Below are 15181 nucleotides of genomic sequence, written 5' to 3'. Positions count from 1 at the left end.
AACCACTATGAGTCGACTCTTTTATAGATAAATCAATAGTTTTAAAAACTGTCCACTTTCAGGTTTAAGCCTTAGCTGGATATTTCACTTTACTTAGAGCTGTGTTACACACTACATAGGAGGTCATTTTCAAAAATCCACATTAGGGGCTCTTTAATACATTTTTAATGAATTAACATTCTGAGTTTTATCTTGAAGAAGGGAACCTATTTTAGCCCCTTTTCAGGATTTAAGATAAGTCTTTTGTGTCTCCAGAAGTTTCAGCTCAAAATACCCATCATATTATTTATTATACCTTATTAAATCTGGAAAAAATTGAGCTGTTAGAACAATGTAGCTGTTTTTGTAGCCTGTGCCTTTAATGCAAATGAGCTGGTTCTCCGCGCTCACCGTTAAAGTGTCTTCTTTTATAATTGTACTGACACTATGTGGCTGTGGTGCTGAATTACGTAGCGATTTTACTGTGACAAACATGTGGACACATGTTGTTTTTATGACAAACATGCATTTAAAAACGTTTTAAACTTGGATATGATTATATGCGTTACTACAAACACATGTTAATATGCATCTGTCAATCAATTCAGTGGGCGGGGAAATTGCACTCCTATAGCAGGTTGCTTTGGGCCTCAAAATAGAAAGTTTTTCAATCCTATTTTAGTAAGAGGAAATTAAAAAAAGAGATATGTTATGTCTCTATAACTTCAATATGACTGTGGACACGTTATACCTAAACACAGTTCTGCTAAAACAGCTTATAAAAGGTGATTTTCATCATAGGCGCCCTTTGAGACTACTTTTACAAAAGATATCACATCTGTTTTTGGTATTTTTGTGCAAGTTGTCTGCTTTCATCATTTCAGTCTCTGACACTGAATTAAAAATTTGACAGGGTTTGTTTAACCTGAATTATGTAACCATGCCCTCCTAAAAACGACTTCAACTTGTCTGGGCCCCAATTAAAATGTAAAACTCAGGTCATCAGCAGAACTTTGCACTGAAGTTGTAAGAAGAAGGTGAAGACAGCTGGCCTAAGCTAAACGACAAGCATCATGAAGACGCCACTGATAAGCCACTTGAGAGAAGGTTCATGAAATATGCCTGCTGCAGACAGCTCATGCAGAAAACTAAGGCTTAAAATAAACCCATTCCCCCTGTTCATGCCTCACTTACAGTCTGCCTTCTTTCAGACCACTCTGTAGCTGCCTAATTTCACTCTCTTTGGCCACAGAATTCTTACCATTAATTTTTGTAGTGAACTAAAAAGAGGAGCCATTAATATATGAACACTGTAAAAAAAATCTGTAGAATTTACGGTAAAAAAACAGCAGCTGTGGTTATTATTATTTTACCATAAAAAAATAACCATAAAACAAATGTAACATTTTCAAGATATTTACTTAATTTAGAGTGTTAATACACCAATGTTTTGAAGTACAAACATTCACAAGTCATATCATTTGTTACACAGACCATAATCATATGGTTATGAGAATGTCAGAATCACACACAGCTTTTCCCACAAGCAGAGAAAGATATTAATATAGAAGACACAGTGTCATTTACACAACTACAAAACACCAGCATGGTAACAGACATACAATTTACTGTAAGTAATAAAATAAACATTATTTAGCAACAATAGATGTAATGAAACTCCAATGTACTTGTATATAAACAATAATCTTTTCGAAAAGCATAAAAAGAGAAGAGTCATGCAGGGAATTCTGGGACAGTCAATTTATGGTTATTCATCATATACCCTGACACAAGTATTGTCACCCATCCAAGTTTTAGAAATATCAAACAATAACTTGACTTCTAGTTGATCATTTGGTATCAGAGGTGGCTTATAAGAAAAGCAAAAGCCTCTTGATTGTACTTATTTTGCCAAAATAAAATATGATTATGTCTTGATTTTGAATTATTTCATTAGGACAGTAAGGTCTGACTTTGCTTAGACAAAAGTCTTGTCACTTAACAAAAGTAATTTATAGTATAGAATATAAAGTCATGGTGCAGTGGAAAAATAATTAATATTGTGAATGACTCCCTTGAGCTTGGAGGACTGCATCCATACATCTTTCCATTGACTCGAATAACTTATTAATAAAGTCATCTGGAATGGCAAAGAAAGCAATTTTGCAGGACTCCCGGAGTTCATAAGACTCTTTGGATTCATCTTCAATGCCTCCTCCTTCATCTTACCCCAGACATGCTCAATAATCTTCATGTCTGGTGAGTGGGCTGACCAACCCTGGAGCACCTTGACCTTCTTTGCTTTCAGGAACTTTGATGTGGAGAGTGGAGCTTGAGAGAAGCTCTATCCTGCCGCAGAATTTGCCCTCTTCTGTGGTTTGTAATGTAATGAGCAGCACAAATGTCTTGATACCTCAGTATGTTGATGCTGCCATCCACTCTGCAGATCTCTTGCACACCCCCATACTGAATGTAAGCCCAAATCATGATTTTTCCTTCACCAAACTTCACTGATTTCTGTGAGAATCTTGGGTACATGTGGGTTCCAATAGGTATTTTGCAGTATTTGTGATGATTAGGATGCAGTTCAACAGATGATTCATTGGAAAAATCTACCTTCTTTTACAAATGATATACTTGAAGTCAAGTTATTATTTGCTGCTCTTACAATTGGGATCAACGACAGGACTTTTGTCAGGTAGTGCATAAAAAGGAAACTTACTGTTAACCCCTTTAGACCCTGTGTCCATTGGAATGGACATCACATGACATCCCATGTTTTTTTCACTTTCGAAGCATTTCACCAAATTTTAATTCCACAGTCCCTGAGAGTGGACAATTTTCATCCAATCAAATGGCAGTAAGGCTCTGCATGACATAATTTGAAATAAAAATAAAAATCCACTAAACTAAAAAGCAGCATGGCAGCACTTCATTCCAAACACAGAAGTAAGCCCCATTTACATGGTTTTATTCAGATGTATTGATAAAGTTACAAATCGATTGTAGAATTGCAAGCTTTAGATCAGAATTTTTTTAAAGTGAGGTTACAGTTTCGTTTTGTGCTTAAATCATGGGAAATTCATTTGGAAATTTATAATGCTAAGCATAATTTCTAATAAATAGCCCTCCATTGAGTTCTTAACTGATAGGTCTTGACCAAAAACAATTGTTCATATGCTGTGATCAAAGTGTCAGAATCAATCTATTTATGGCATAACCCTCATATATCCAATTAATTAGCATCAAGCATTTACAGTAGCACTTTCATTGTATATTACAATAGTTGCAATAACAAATGTCTGACTTGAAGTTTCCCAGGTACACTTGATTTCCAATGGTGGAAAGAGCACTAAAAATCATGCTTAGGTTAAATTACATTACTTGCTAAAAAGTGTTACTAAATAGAGTAAAATGATCTGTTCTTTATTCTACTCATAGTATGAGTAAAAAGTAGCCCTTCTAAAAGTGATTTAGAGTAGTATTATCTCCTGCAACTTAAAAATGCAAAATACATTAGAGCCATTTTGTTTTAAGGGTGTTGCTAAGTGTAAATTAAAATATATAAACCTCGTAGTGTATACATTTAAAATGTGATATTAGAAGACGAGTTTACATTGGATTAAAATCTGTGTAATTTAAAAAGCAAAAATCTAACTGTGATAATATGTTATTGTGTTTGAACCCTGACTAACAAGCTACAAGTGTCCAGCAACTGGTGTTGCAAACCAAGCTTGTTCAGTATAGAAATAGAATGCATACTATTTGTGCTGACGTAACGTTCGGTAGCACATTTAGCTTAGGGGTGCTTTTACACCTAGACTTTCATTTCGGAATCTGTCTCATTTACCCAGTTAGCGCGGTTCGTTTGGCATATGTGAATCCACCAATCGCACTCAGATCCTCGCCAAAACAATCGCTCCGAGATTGCTTGAATGAGGTGGTCTGGGCTCGATTGAAACGACCTCCGGAGCGAATCAATTGTAGTGATAAAGCGATACGATCCGAGCCCGGTTATATCACAGTGTTTAATGGATATGTAATAGGCATACGGCTATATGAAGAGAGAATTATGAGTAGGGCGAGAGGTCATACCAGACATCCCAAGTCTCCCAGAAGTTTCGGGAGTCTCCCGCAAATGCACGGAGACACCAGGATGCCCGCAAACGAGTGATAATTTCCCAGAAATTGCGCGTCTACCTCCCGGTCCTCAAATACGTTGTGTACCTTTCTCACCTCTTCCCACCACATCCCTCCTCACCCCTTCCCACCGCATCCCTCCTCGCTCTTCAGACACGTTGCGTGCACCTTGTCAAACACCACCAAACCACCCCCACCCCCACCCCCGGACTCAAATAAACGAAGCAAAATAAACCATGAAACTCTGACCAATGTGAGGAGAGTTTACTCACAAGTGACTTGTTTTAGCTCTTTTGGTTCTTTTAGAAACTTTCCAGTGTGAAAGCGAATCGCACAAAGAGCAAAGAAAAACAATGTAACTATTTTAATCCCTGTTTCGGAACAACTGAATCGATTAACAGGTGTGAAAGCACCCTAAGTCAAGTTGGTGATTTCAGTCATTAAAATAAAATCTCTAAAATTCACAGTAAAACAAAACAGCAGCTGTAAAGGCTAGCATTTAGCACTTAAATATGTGATAGGATCATAAAATGAATTTTTATATGTTCCGGTAAATTACTGTATATTTGTCCTACACCAATGGTTTGAAGTACATAACCAATAATCCCTAATGGCAGCTGTGGTTCCTGCTATTTTACCATAAATATCATGGTACAAACCTTAAAAGAACTTTCTAATACTTATGTTAAACTACTGTACCAAAATAGTAACTACAACTGTTTACATTTTACCGACCCCTCTTCTTAACCGCTCTCCCTTCCTGTCCATTGTTCAAGTTAACTTTTTCTTCCGCGACTTCTCAACCCTCTTTACTTTCGCAGTACACCACCAAAAGCCCTAATCCCTCTCCACCCCACCCACTTTTAATGCTTCTACAGTTTGTTTATTTGCTGCATTCATAAAGCCTCTGTTTTGAGGTTGGTCTGTGATGCCATGTTTCTATGTGCGATTGACTGAATGGGAACTAAAGGACTAATTATTTTACTAGCCAATCACTGCAGACAAAAAATAAAGTTGTGAATGCAGGCTGAAAATTATTAACACAGTAAAAATATGGAGACATAACTAAAATGAATGAAAGTTAAAGTAAAAGTACACATTTTTAAAACTACTTAATCATAACAGGAAATACTATGATGGGATTTTTGTGGTATTTACTATAATATGAAATACTGTGAGGTGTTCCCTTGCTCTGTTAAACAGCATTTTTAACAGGGCAAGGACTGTTGGCAATTTGTCAATATATCATTTTCTTCATTTTGTTTATTTTATTTACTCATTTTCATATCACTTTTTTGACTGCACATTATTCTGTCATGTTTCATTATTTAGAGACAAACCAAATTGTTGTTTGTTGTGTTTTTATATTCAAGAATTTATAATCTAGATTAAACTTTTTGGGATCACATTGACTGTTCTTCTACTTTTATACCTAAGAGAGTGTTTATACATTTGAATGGCTTTATGGGCATTAAAACAGTAAACATTTAGTAAAGCTTTTGATATATTTAATTAGCTCTGGTCTCATCTACAGGTTCTCTCTTGGCACTGGGCTTCATCCAGACTGGATGCTAATGTTATTTTTCGTCCATACACACCTGACAGTGACCGTTACTCTGGGATTGCTTCTCATTCCAAAGGTTATTATCATTGTTCTTACATCTATAGTTGTCTACAAACAGCTTATATTGCTGCTTTGTTTACTTTTTTGAGAAATGTTCACATTTTGCTTCATCCTTCACTGCAGTTCTTGTTCACTGGGACTCATGCACGGGAGGATATAGCCACAGAGGCTTATGAAGATGAGCTGGATATGGGTCACTCGGGTTCCTGTCTGAACAGCAGCATAACGTCGGCCTGGAGTGAGCACAGTCTGGATCCTGAGGACATAAGGGTAAGCTCAAAGAATAAGTATCATTATTGTAATAATATTTTTCTCCATGAAACTATTGTGGCACAAAGTGGTCCAGTGAGTAGCGCTGTCACCTCACAGCAAAAAAATTTCAGGTTTGAGTCCCGGCTGGGTCAGTTGGCATTTCTGTGTGGAGTTTGCATGTTCTCCCCATGTTCGTGTGGGTTCCCTCCCAAAGACATGCACCATAAGTGAATTGGGTAGGCTAAATTGTTTCGTAGTCTATGTGCATATATCCTGGTCTTCCAGGTTAGGGGTTGAGCATTGGGCTAACGCCCCACCTCATAAAAATTTGAGGTTACAAAACACCAACATGGTGCGGCTAAATTTCAACTTCGATATAAGCAGGCCTGGGACTAAGTAAGTATGAAACTATTGTGGAGTTTTAGTAAAATTCAAGATAACGCTTCTTTATTATGCATACAAGAGTATGGCAAACACACCAAAAGCAGTGCTTATTTGAACTTTGAGCCTTATCAACTATTGAACTGTAACCTATTTCAACTCTGACCAAAATAAAAGAAATGCAGCCAACAGTCTTAAACGTATATGGATGTAAATGTGAACCAGAAACAATGGAATACATTTTTAACAATGGTAGTGAGAATGCAATTGGTTTTATGTGTGGTTAACATGATTTAAATACTATGCAAGGACAATTAAAATGGTTTATTTTCATTGTAATTCTAACTCCAAGTCCTAATACACTTTAAATATTGAATCTGTTTGCTTAAGATTTTTTTTTTTTTTTTCAGATATTACTTTTTTAGTTAATGAACATGAATCTGCATTCTAAAACTCCAGCTACTTTTAAATGAGCATAATTGAAATATAAAATATATTGGCAAATGTGCACTCCTCACAATTACATCTTTTAAACTCATATTTTTAGTAGGACGCTTTACAATATTATATTTGTTCACATAAAGTGTGTTGTAAGCCTGCTTTTGAGTGAAGATCTCGGCCGTTAGATCGCGCACTGGGGGCGGGCTGCAGTACAAGTCATAAAGCCCGCCACCATTGTGTTAATGAAGGAGACTTGAGCCCAAATAAAAAAAATTATCACACTTGCAATAAAATGTCCAGAAAAAGGGTTTTGGTCAATTAAAGCACAGGTTATCGTGCTGATTTCAGTGCAGATCTTCATTTTTGTAAACAGTATGGGCTCTATTTTGACGGTCCATGCGCAGAGCGCAAAATGCAGGGCGCAAACGCTTTCAGGGTGTGTCAGAACGCATTTTTGCTACCTTAAGGACAGGAAAATCCGCTTTTGGTCTAAAAGGGTTGAGTTTATTTTCTTAATGTGTTATAGGTGTGTTTTGAGAATAAACCAATCAGAGTCTCATCTTCCATTACCTATAAGAGACAGCTGCGTCGCGCCATAAGCGCATTTGCTATTAACATTACGTAAAGTAAGTTCACTTTCACTTTTGCTCTCGTGGATAGGGAAACCTTACCGCACAGACATCAATTAGCCTCTAAATAATTAATTTCGTTTGTTAAGCGCAAAGATTTGTTTCAAAACTATTTCTAAATTCAGTTCTAATTTCCAGCAAACGAATAAATGATTAATTATAACAAAGTTTGGTCAAAATACTGAGTTATTTCCAAATACACCTGCTATGCCCCATATGGTCTAAAACCTGACAAGTGGACAAATCTAAGCTTGTTTTTAATAAAAACAAATATAAATATGGATATAATAAATAATACTGCTAATAATAATAACATTATACAAAAGCAAATTGAATGAACTGAAAAAGCCTCCCGAGATGAAGAAAGTATGAAGGCAGTGGTTTTTGAATTCATCTAGGCTAGAAATTAATATGTTTTGTAATATTTGAATCATTTATATTTATTTCCTATATATATATCCTTAATATATTATATCTTTTTCATATGTAAAGATATTTGCGTATTGCATCTTGTTTTTAGTGTGTAAGCCAGGCGCACTTTGCGCCAGACAATAGACCGACTTTGTTCTGGTCTAAAGAACAGACTATTTACAGTTTCTCAAAATAGCAACACACCAAAACACGCCTGCTTTTTTAGACCAGAACGCCTATGGGCGCACATTTGAGCTATTTAAACAGCGTGGCGCAATGCCTCAAAATGACCCTTGCGCCAAGTTTAAAGTAGTAAAAGACTATTGCGCTGCGCCTTGCGCTACATTGCGCCGGGTGTATGATAGGGCCCTATGTTTTTAGCCAGTAATTTATTGCTTGGAGTGTCATCGTGCTTGACAGTTATGATTGACAGATTCTCAAAGCAGACGTCGAAAGCTTCGGGAGGAGATTGAAGTGGTATTATTCAATTTCTGTGTTATTTTACCATAATAAAATGAGTTCAGCAGTAAACTATACTTTCTGACATTCAGGATCTGGTGGAACACTGTTTATTTGGTAAGGACAGGGCTTTAACGGTCTTTGTTAGTTTGCTGATACATATATTCAGTTTTATATTCGCACATCTGTTCATTTAGCAGTCTCTATATTGTTTACCATGTTACTTTGATTAATCGATCAGAATTAACATGCAAGTATGACTTCTAAATAACATTAACACAATCTAATTCACTGTGAACAATGTCATACTTTGATAGTCATGTGCAGCTAATATGATTTCCCTATTTAGAATTTGCAAAGAATACTTTTCTGAAAATATATTATTAAGGAGAACGTCTGAATATTCAAATATAAAACCAACTACCTCTATTGTATATTTTGGGTCCTGTTGATTGCTAATTTAAAATGAAAACCTTTCTAAAAATGTATGTGCTGTTTACTTGTTATTGTTCATATTTTACACGTGTTATTTCTACGCCTTTTAATATAACAACCAACAACCCTGTTATAAGAGAAATATTTTATTTTTTTGGGCTCATATTAGTCTAACTCAGGCTGGAGTGTATGAATGATTGTTTATTTCTGCAGTCTAACATGCTTTTATTATATTATAACAGCTTACATCACACAGTTTTTAAATCATATATCATTACGTGTTTTAAATGTAAGTGCTTATATTTATATTAGCAGGCCTTCGCGGTCAAGTGGGAAGTTCAGGGGGTCTGGTTGATTTGATGTACAAGGGTTGGTTTGAAAGCAACTCCTTCTCTGGCTCCATCAGGCAGTTTTTCTGCGCATGCCCAGCCTCCAATTTCAGCAGTCTTTTGCAACAGTTTGTGCCTGTCACGAGGCATTTAATGGGAAAAGTAGCTTTCGCGTCATCCATATCTTATACAGTTATCATTATATTAGTCAGTACTGAAGCCAAATCTAGAGCTTAACTAACAAAATAACTTGATTACATTCCAAAAACTATTACACCTAAATTTATATGTTATAATAAAATATTAAATACTAATTTAAAAATCAGGAGAATTTTTTTTTTTGAAAATTTAGTTGGAATATTGTTTGAATAGGTTGTAATTTGTTTTTGGAATATTTTGCTTGAATTTAATTGTATTATCTTTCAATTTCTAAAAATGTTTGGTGACTAAAATATTAATTTTAATAAATATATCGGTTTATTATCTGTTTTGTTTGAATGCACCAAAATACATTGCCTATATTTACTATGAAATGGATACAAATATTCATTTTCAAAATGGGTTGTATTTAATTATGCTGAGCACTGTAACTACAGATGTAATGGTATGACATTTTCATATTACAATTATAGTGACCAAAATTATCACTGTTATGAATATTATCACACTTTTGTTACAATTATCTAGAAAAAAAAAAAGTATCGCACACTCTTAAGGCCATCGACAAAATATTGTATCTAAAAATGAACAAGCAACAAATTAAATTTGCAGATTTATGCAGTTTTATGACAAACAAAATGAATAGATCTCTGCATTTTATATGAGATTTTTTATGCTTTTTATTATTTCAATGCCATTGTTAGTTGTGTGTTTTATTGGTAGATTTGTCTTATTTATTGTATTGTTTGTTTATGCTGCACTTGTAAAGCTAACTCAAAAGTGATTCACATTTACATTGTTTTTCACTAAACTGCACGAGGTCTGTTTTTTAAAGCCTACAACGTTGTGCGATTTAACAAAAAAAAAAATAGATTGCCAATTTTTTTTAGACTGATACTACAAATTTCACTAAATACTCTTAATAGTGTGCACATATTTTAAATAAAAGAATATCAATGATTTTAAGTGTATGTACAAATAAATATTCATTAACTGTTAACATGCATTAACTGTAAACAGCCTTTCTCAATTAGATCATTGCTTTGTTAAAGGAGTTACCATGAGTTTTCAAAATCACAATGATCATTAACAGTTTTAATATTGAAAATGGAAACAGTCCGAAAATGTACCATGGTTTCCTTTTAAACTGGTAATTGTGAAAAGAAAACTTGTAACCTATTAGGTTCCCATTAGGTTCTTTCTTTCTTATAAAGCAATGCAAAAAAGAACCAATGAGGTTGTGGCGAAGGGGCGAAGCCGAGATCTGCAGGAACAAGACGAGGCTGGCGCTTGAGTGAGAACAAAAAGTACCTAGGCGCACACTGGCCTCGAGTCCCGCAAATGAGCTCTGGATTATAAGATGAGGAATGACGACAGGAGGAGGATGAGAGAGGTCCAAGCCTGCACATGTGTGCGAATATAATAATTTTAAACTGCCTCCTGGTCGTCGGGAAGGAGGAGGAAGAGATCTGATGAAATTTAAATAATTTATTAAAGACAAAAACAAACAAAAAGACGAACTGAAAACAAATACAACATAAATGTAAAAAAATATGTTTAATAATATAAATAATTAAACATAATCCAGAGCTCCTCCGCTGGACTCGTTTCGTGCCTATGCCACTTGGCTCCACCCCCTCACTATCCTCTATTCCCAGATTTAGAGTTGCGGAAGAGTTTTGAGTGAATAGGCCTCAGTGAAAACACAAACAATTATCAGATTTCATAATATTTCTAAATATCTTTATTTGTATTATAGGGATTAATGAAAGTCTTATGTTTTTAGAAAGACATAATGTTGAGTGCCAAAATGATGATGATTTGCATTAAACTAATCATTTAGTAACCTTTGTCCTGGAGTAGGGTCTGTCTGTGGACTGCAAGACAGGGGGATAACATGAAAAGACCTTAGGGGGATAACTTGTAGTACATTAGAGGTGTAACTTGAACTTATGGAGACATGTCAAAACTATGTTGTCGGCAAGATCAATCATTAGTGTCCACAATTACTCCACACCTGAACTCAACCATTACAGTTATTAATGTCTACACCAACCTCAACACTAAAGCCAACCATCATTGTTATTAAGGTCTACACCATCCCCAGACCTAAACTCAACCATCATTCTGTAGTTATTGTCTACACCTTCTCCAACCCTAAACCCAACCATCGCAGTTATTAACGTCTTAACCTATCACAGCCCTAAATCCAACCATCTTAGTTATTAATGTCTACACCTAGCTCAACCCTAAACATAACCATCACAGTTAATAACGTCTACACCTATCACAGCCCTAAATCCAATCATCATAGTTATTAATGTCTACACCCATCTCAACCCTAAACCCAGCCATCACAGTTATTAATGTCTACACTTATCACAGCCCTAAATCCAACCATCATAATTAACAATTTCTACGCCTACCTCAACCCAATCATCACAGTTATTGACGTCTACACCTACTCCACACCTAAACCCAACTATCAAAGCTATTAACGTCTATACCCACCACCAATGTCTACACCTTCCCCAAACCTAAACCCAACCATCACAGTTATTAACGGACAGGCGCAAGTTGCGGAGACTTTCATACTTGACACGCTCGCCATTGTACTGTTATTTGCAACCACAGGGATCAACGAAGAGGAGGCAAACTGTAATGACAAAAGGGATGAAGAAGTCAGCGAGTGGAGGTGCATGGTTGAGTCACTAAATGAATGAATATAATAATATATCAATTGAATTGGTTGTGAATAAATTTGGGGAAAATCCATGAAAACATTTGATGAAAATATTCTCCCAAGTATTTCTGCCATCTTGCCAACAATATCTCGCATGGTTTAATGGAATCTCGATAACTGCAAGTTCCACCTCTAACTTACTACAAGTTACCTCCTTTCATCTTGCACCTCTGTCTTGCAGTCCACAGACAGATACACTTGTGGTTATGGGAATCCCCATGCTTTACATTTTGAATATCTCTTTATTATTATTATTATTATTATTACATCAGCAAAGAATAGGATGAAAACCATGACTGTGTAATCTGTGTGTGCTATTTGCCTTTGTCAGGAGGAGCTGAAGAAGCTCTATTCCCAACTGGAGATCTATAAAAGAAAGAAGATGCTGGCCAATAATCCTCACTTACAGAAAAAACGCAGTTCCAAGAGGGGGCTTGGCCGGACACTTATGCGGCGTATCACAGAAATACCTGAAACTGTGAGTCGCCAGTATAGCCGGGAAGATAGAGATGGCAGTGACCATGGGAGTAACAGAAGCACACTAAGGAGAAACCCCTTTGATCCATCTCACTCTGGGAAGTCAAGGGAAGAATCTCTGAAGAGCAAGATGTTCTCACTCAAGAGATCTCACAGCTACGATCATACACACGACCAAGGTGGACAAACCAATGGGGTGCCTGGAGACAAAATGGAGAATTCCACAACTGAGGCATCTCTGCTTGACACCTTGATGGGGCGGAGGTCCAACAAGAAGAACCCTGAGGTACCAAAGGTGGAGTTAGCTGAATCTACGGAGTCAGTGCCGTTAGTATGCAAATCTGCCAGTGCGCATAACCTAGCGGCAGAAAAAAAGCCTGTACATCTTCGTACCTCAATGTTGCAGAAGTCACTGTCTGTCATTGCTAGTGCCAGAGAAAAGACGTTAGGCATTGCAGGGAAGACTCACAGTGTGGAGGATGCCAATAAGAAGGGCCTCAAAGCAAGGGAAGGCACAGCGCTTTCAGAGGTTGATGAATCCCCTGAGTGTTTACCAAAAATGATCATCAGCCAATCGGTTGAGTACACCAAAACACCTAGTAAGATGGGCATCATGAAGCAGCAGGTGAGCGGCAGTCAGCCCTCCATTTGTTCAGAACCAGGGAAGAGCAAGGAGCTGTACGACCTCTCTGAGGTCTGCCCTTGGGAAGTGGAGGATTTACCAACTCCATCAGAAGGCAAGTCTCAGAAACATGTTTCCATTGCCCCCAACGAAACCACTACAATCCACGGCAGCAGTGCAAAAAGTGGACATAAGTCTCAACACAAACAAAAAGGCTTGGGCCAATCTCCGTCAAACCGCCGTCGCTCCAGAGATAAGACTGGGGAAAGGGATGAAGGGAGGAAACCCAAATCCCCTCTCAATCTCACTACTCACAAAGATGCAAGTGCATGGAACTTTGAAGATTCATCACTCCAAGCTATGGACAATGCGGGACTGTCCCCTGAGAGAATCAGTCGCAAGAAAAGTGTCACCCCAACAGACGGAAAGCCCAAGATTTTCCTCTCAGATATCTCCAAGTCCACAGGAAGCCTTTTGCAGCCTCCAGCTCTTATGGTGGATATCTGCCCTTGGGATTTTGATCCCCCCCTGTCCCCCAACCAAGACAAAACATCCAGCCCCATACATCATTCAAAGAGAAGAGATTCTTCCTCCAAAAGAAAAGGATTGTCTTCTAAAGAGAAAGCGATGAAGGATAAAGATGATGAAAAACGAAGCTCTAAAATTAAGGAGCGGAGAAGCTCCTCAAGCAGAACCTCCGAGAAACGACGTACAAGCCAATCATCAGAGGGTGATCAAGCTGCCATGGTGGCATCCAGCAGAAGGAGGAGCTCGACTAGAGACACCGCTTTCAGCAGCAGTAAGCGTACTGAAGTTTGCCCCTGGGAGACAGAGGCACTATCAAGTGTTACCTCACATGATAAAGATACTCCATCAACTGAAAACCACACAACCCAAACACCACCCACTTACCTCAACATGGCTGACGTTTGTCCATGGGACTATGATGAGAAGTCAGGAAAAAGTGCATGACACTACACTCACGATGTTAGACCTTTTTAGCAAGGTTTATGAGATGGCAGATTCCATATTTAAAAGTTAAGACCCGTTCACACCAAGAACGTTAACTCTAATGATAATCAAATTAAGTGCACACTACGGTTATATTGTCTGCTGCTTAAATACTCAAAGTCCTTAAAAGTGAAATCTGATTGGCTGTCAATGTTTTCATCATTCTGCAGCTGAAATGTTTTTTTCTGAAAGTGATTGCAGTTATATAAATCCTCTGTGTCAATATTGTTCAGACTGTGGTGTGACTTTGTTATTCTCATAGAACTAGATCAGTCTGTTGTTATAGTTATTCTACTTGGTGTAAGCGGGCCTTTATCCCTATGTTTATGCCTGTTAACTTCTTTTATGTGTCATCTTTCATTTTATTTGTTCATTGCTTTTTGATAATTCAGTGGCTCTCCTAATGGCACATTTTTATTAGGATGTTGAAACAACAGTTCCATAGTGAATTAGAATACCAACAATCTTTTTGATGATTGTTTTTGTCACTAAGAACCAGAAACTTCAAAAGGAAAATAAATAAATACATTTATTAGAAAAAAATAATAATGAAGTAATTAAAATACCACAGTGGGATTTCAGTTTAATCAATTTTAAAAATAGTTTTTAGGGTTATGCTCAATTGGAGAAAGTGGGGTAAGATGAGACACATCCTGTTTCTACGGAACTGCATCAGTTTTTATGCAGTGTGTATTTTAAAGACACAGTTTTGCTGTTTGTAATGGATTAAAGCCTGTGATCCTATAATCAATTTTGTGAATAATTCTCAGGGCAGGTTTATCACAAACATTTTGAAAATAGAAGCCAACATTTAAAAAGAATAGAAGTGGTTCTGTAACTGATTTATGAACAACTTTGATATCTTCTGGGCCTAGTTTAAAAATAATAATAATAATAATAATAATCTGGATCAAATTGGTCCAGGTTTGGAAATCACATGTTTTGCTATCCAGGATTAACTGATTAATACTTTTTATGACCGTTTTAAAAGAAAATTAGGTGGGATAACTGTGATCCAATTACCAAATTTCAGGATTAGTAAATACTGTTTATCAGAGCCAGTCCCATGCAGAGACTATCCAAGGGGCA

General features: G+C 36.8%; 1 protein-coding gene across 1 annotated transcript in view; it reads left to right on the top strand.

Moving 5' to 3' along the window:
- Window positions 1-14837, top strand: part of gpr158b (G protein-coupled receptor 158b) — a 118318-nt gene extending 103481 nt beyond the window's left edge. The window contains exons 9-11 of the mRNA XM_087240504.1: window positions 5654-5759; window positions 5867-6013; window positions 12314-14837. Coding sequence (XP_087096630.1) covers window positions 5654-5759; window positions 5867-6013; window positions 12314-14053 — 1993 coding nt within the window. The 3' untranslated portion in view covers window positions 14054-14837. The remainder of the gene's footprint in view (window positions 1-5653; window positions 5760-5866; window positions 6014-12313) is intronic.
- The last annotated feature ends 344 nt before the right edge of the window (window positions 14838-15181 follow it).

Source organism: Danio rerio, chromosome 2, assembly GCF_052040795.2.
Source record: "Danio rerio strain M-AB ecotype USA chromosome 2, GRCz13ab, whole genome shotgun sequence".
In the NCBI taxonomy this organism is placed as follows: domain Eukaryota; kingdom Metazoa; phylum Chordata; class Actinopteri; order Cypriniformes; family Danionidae; genus Danio; species Danio rerio.
This window is presented reverse-complemented; position numbering and strand designations above follow the sequence as displayed.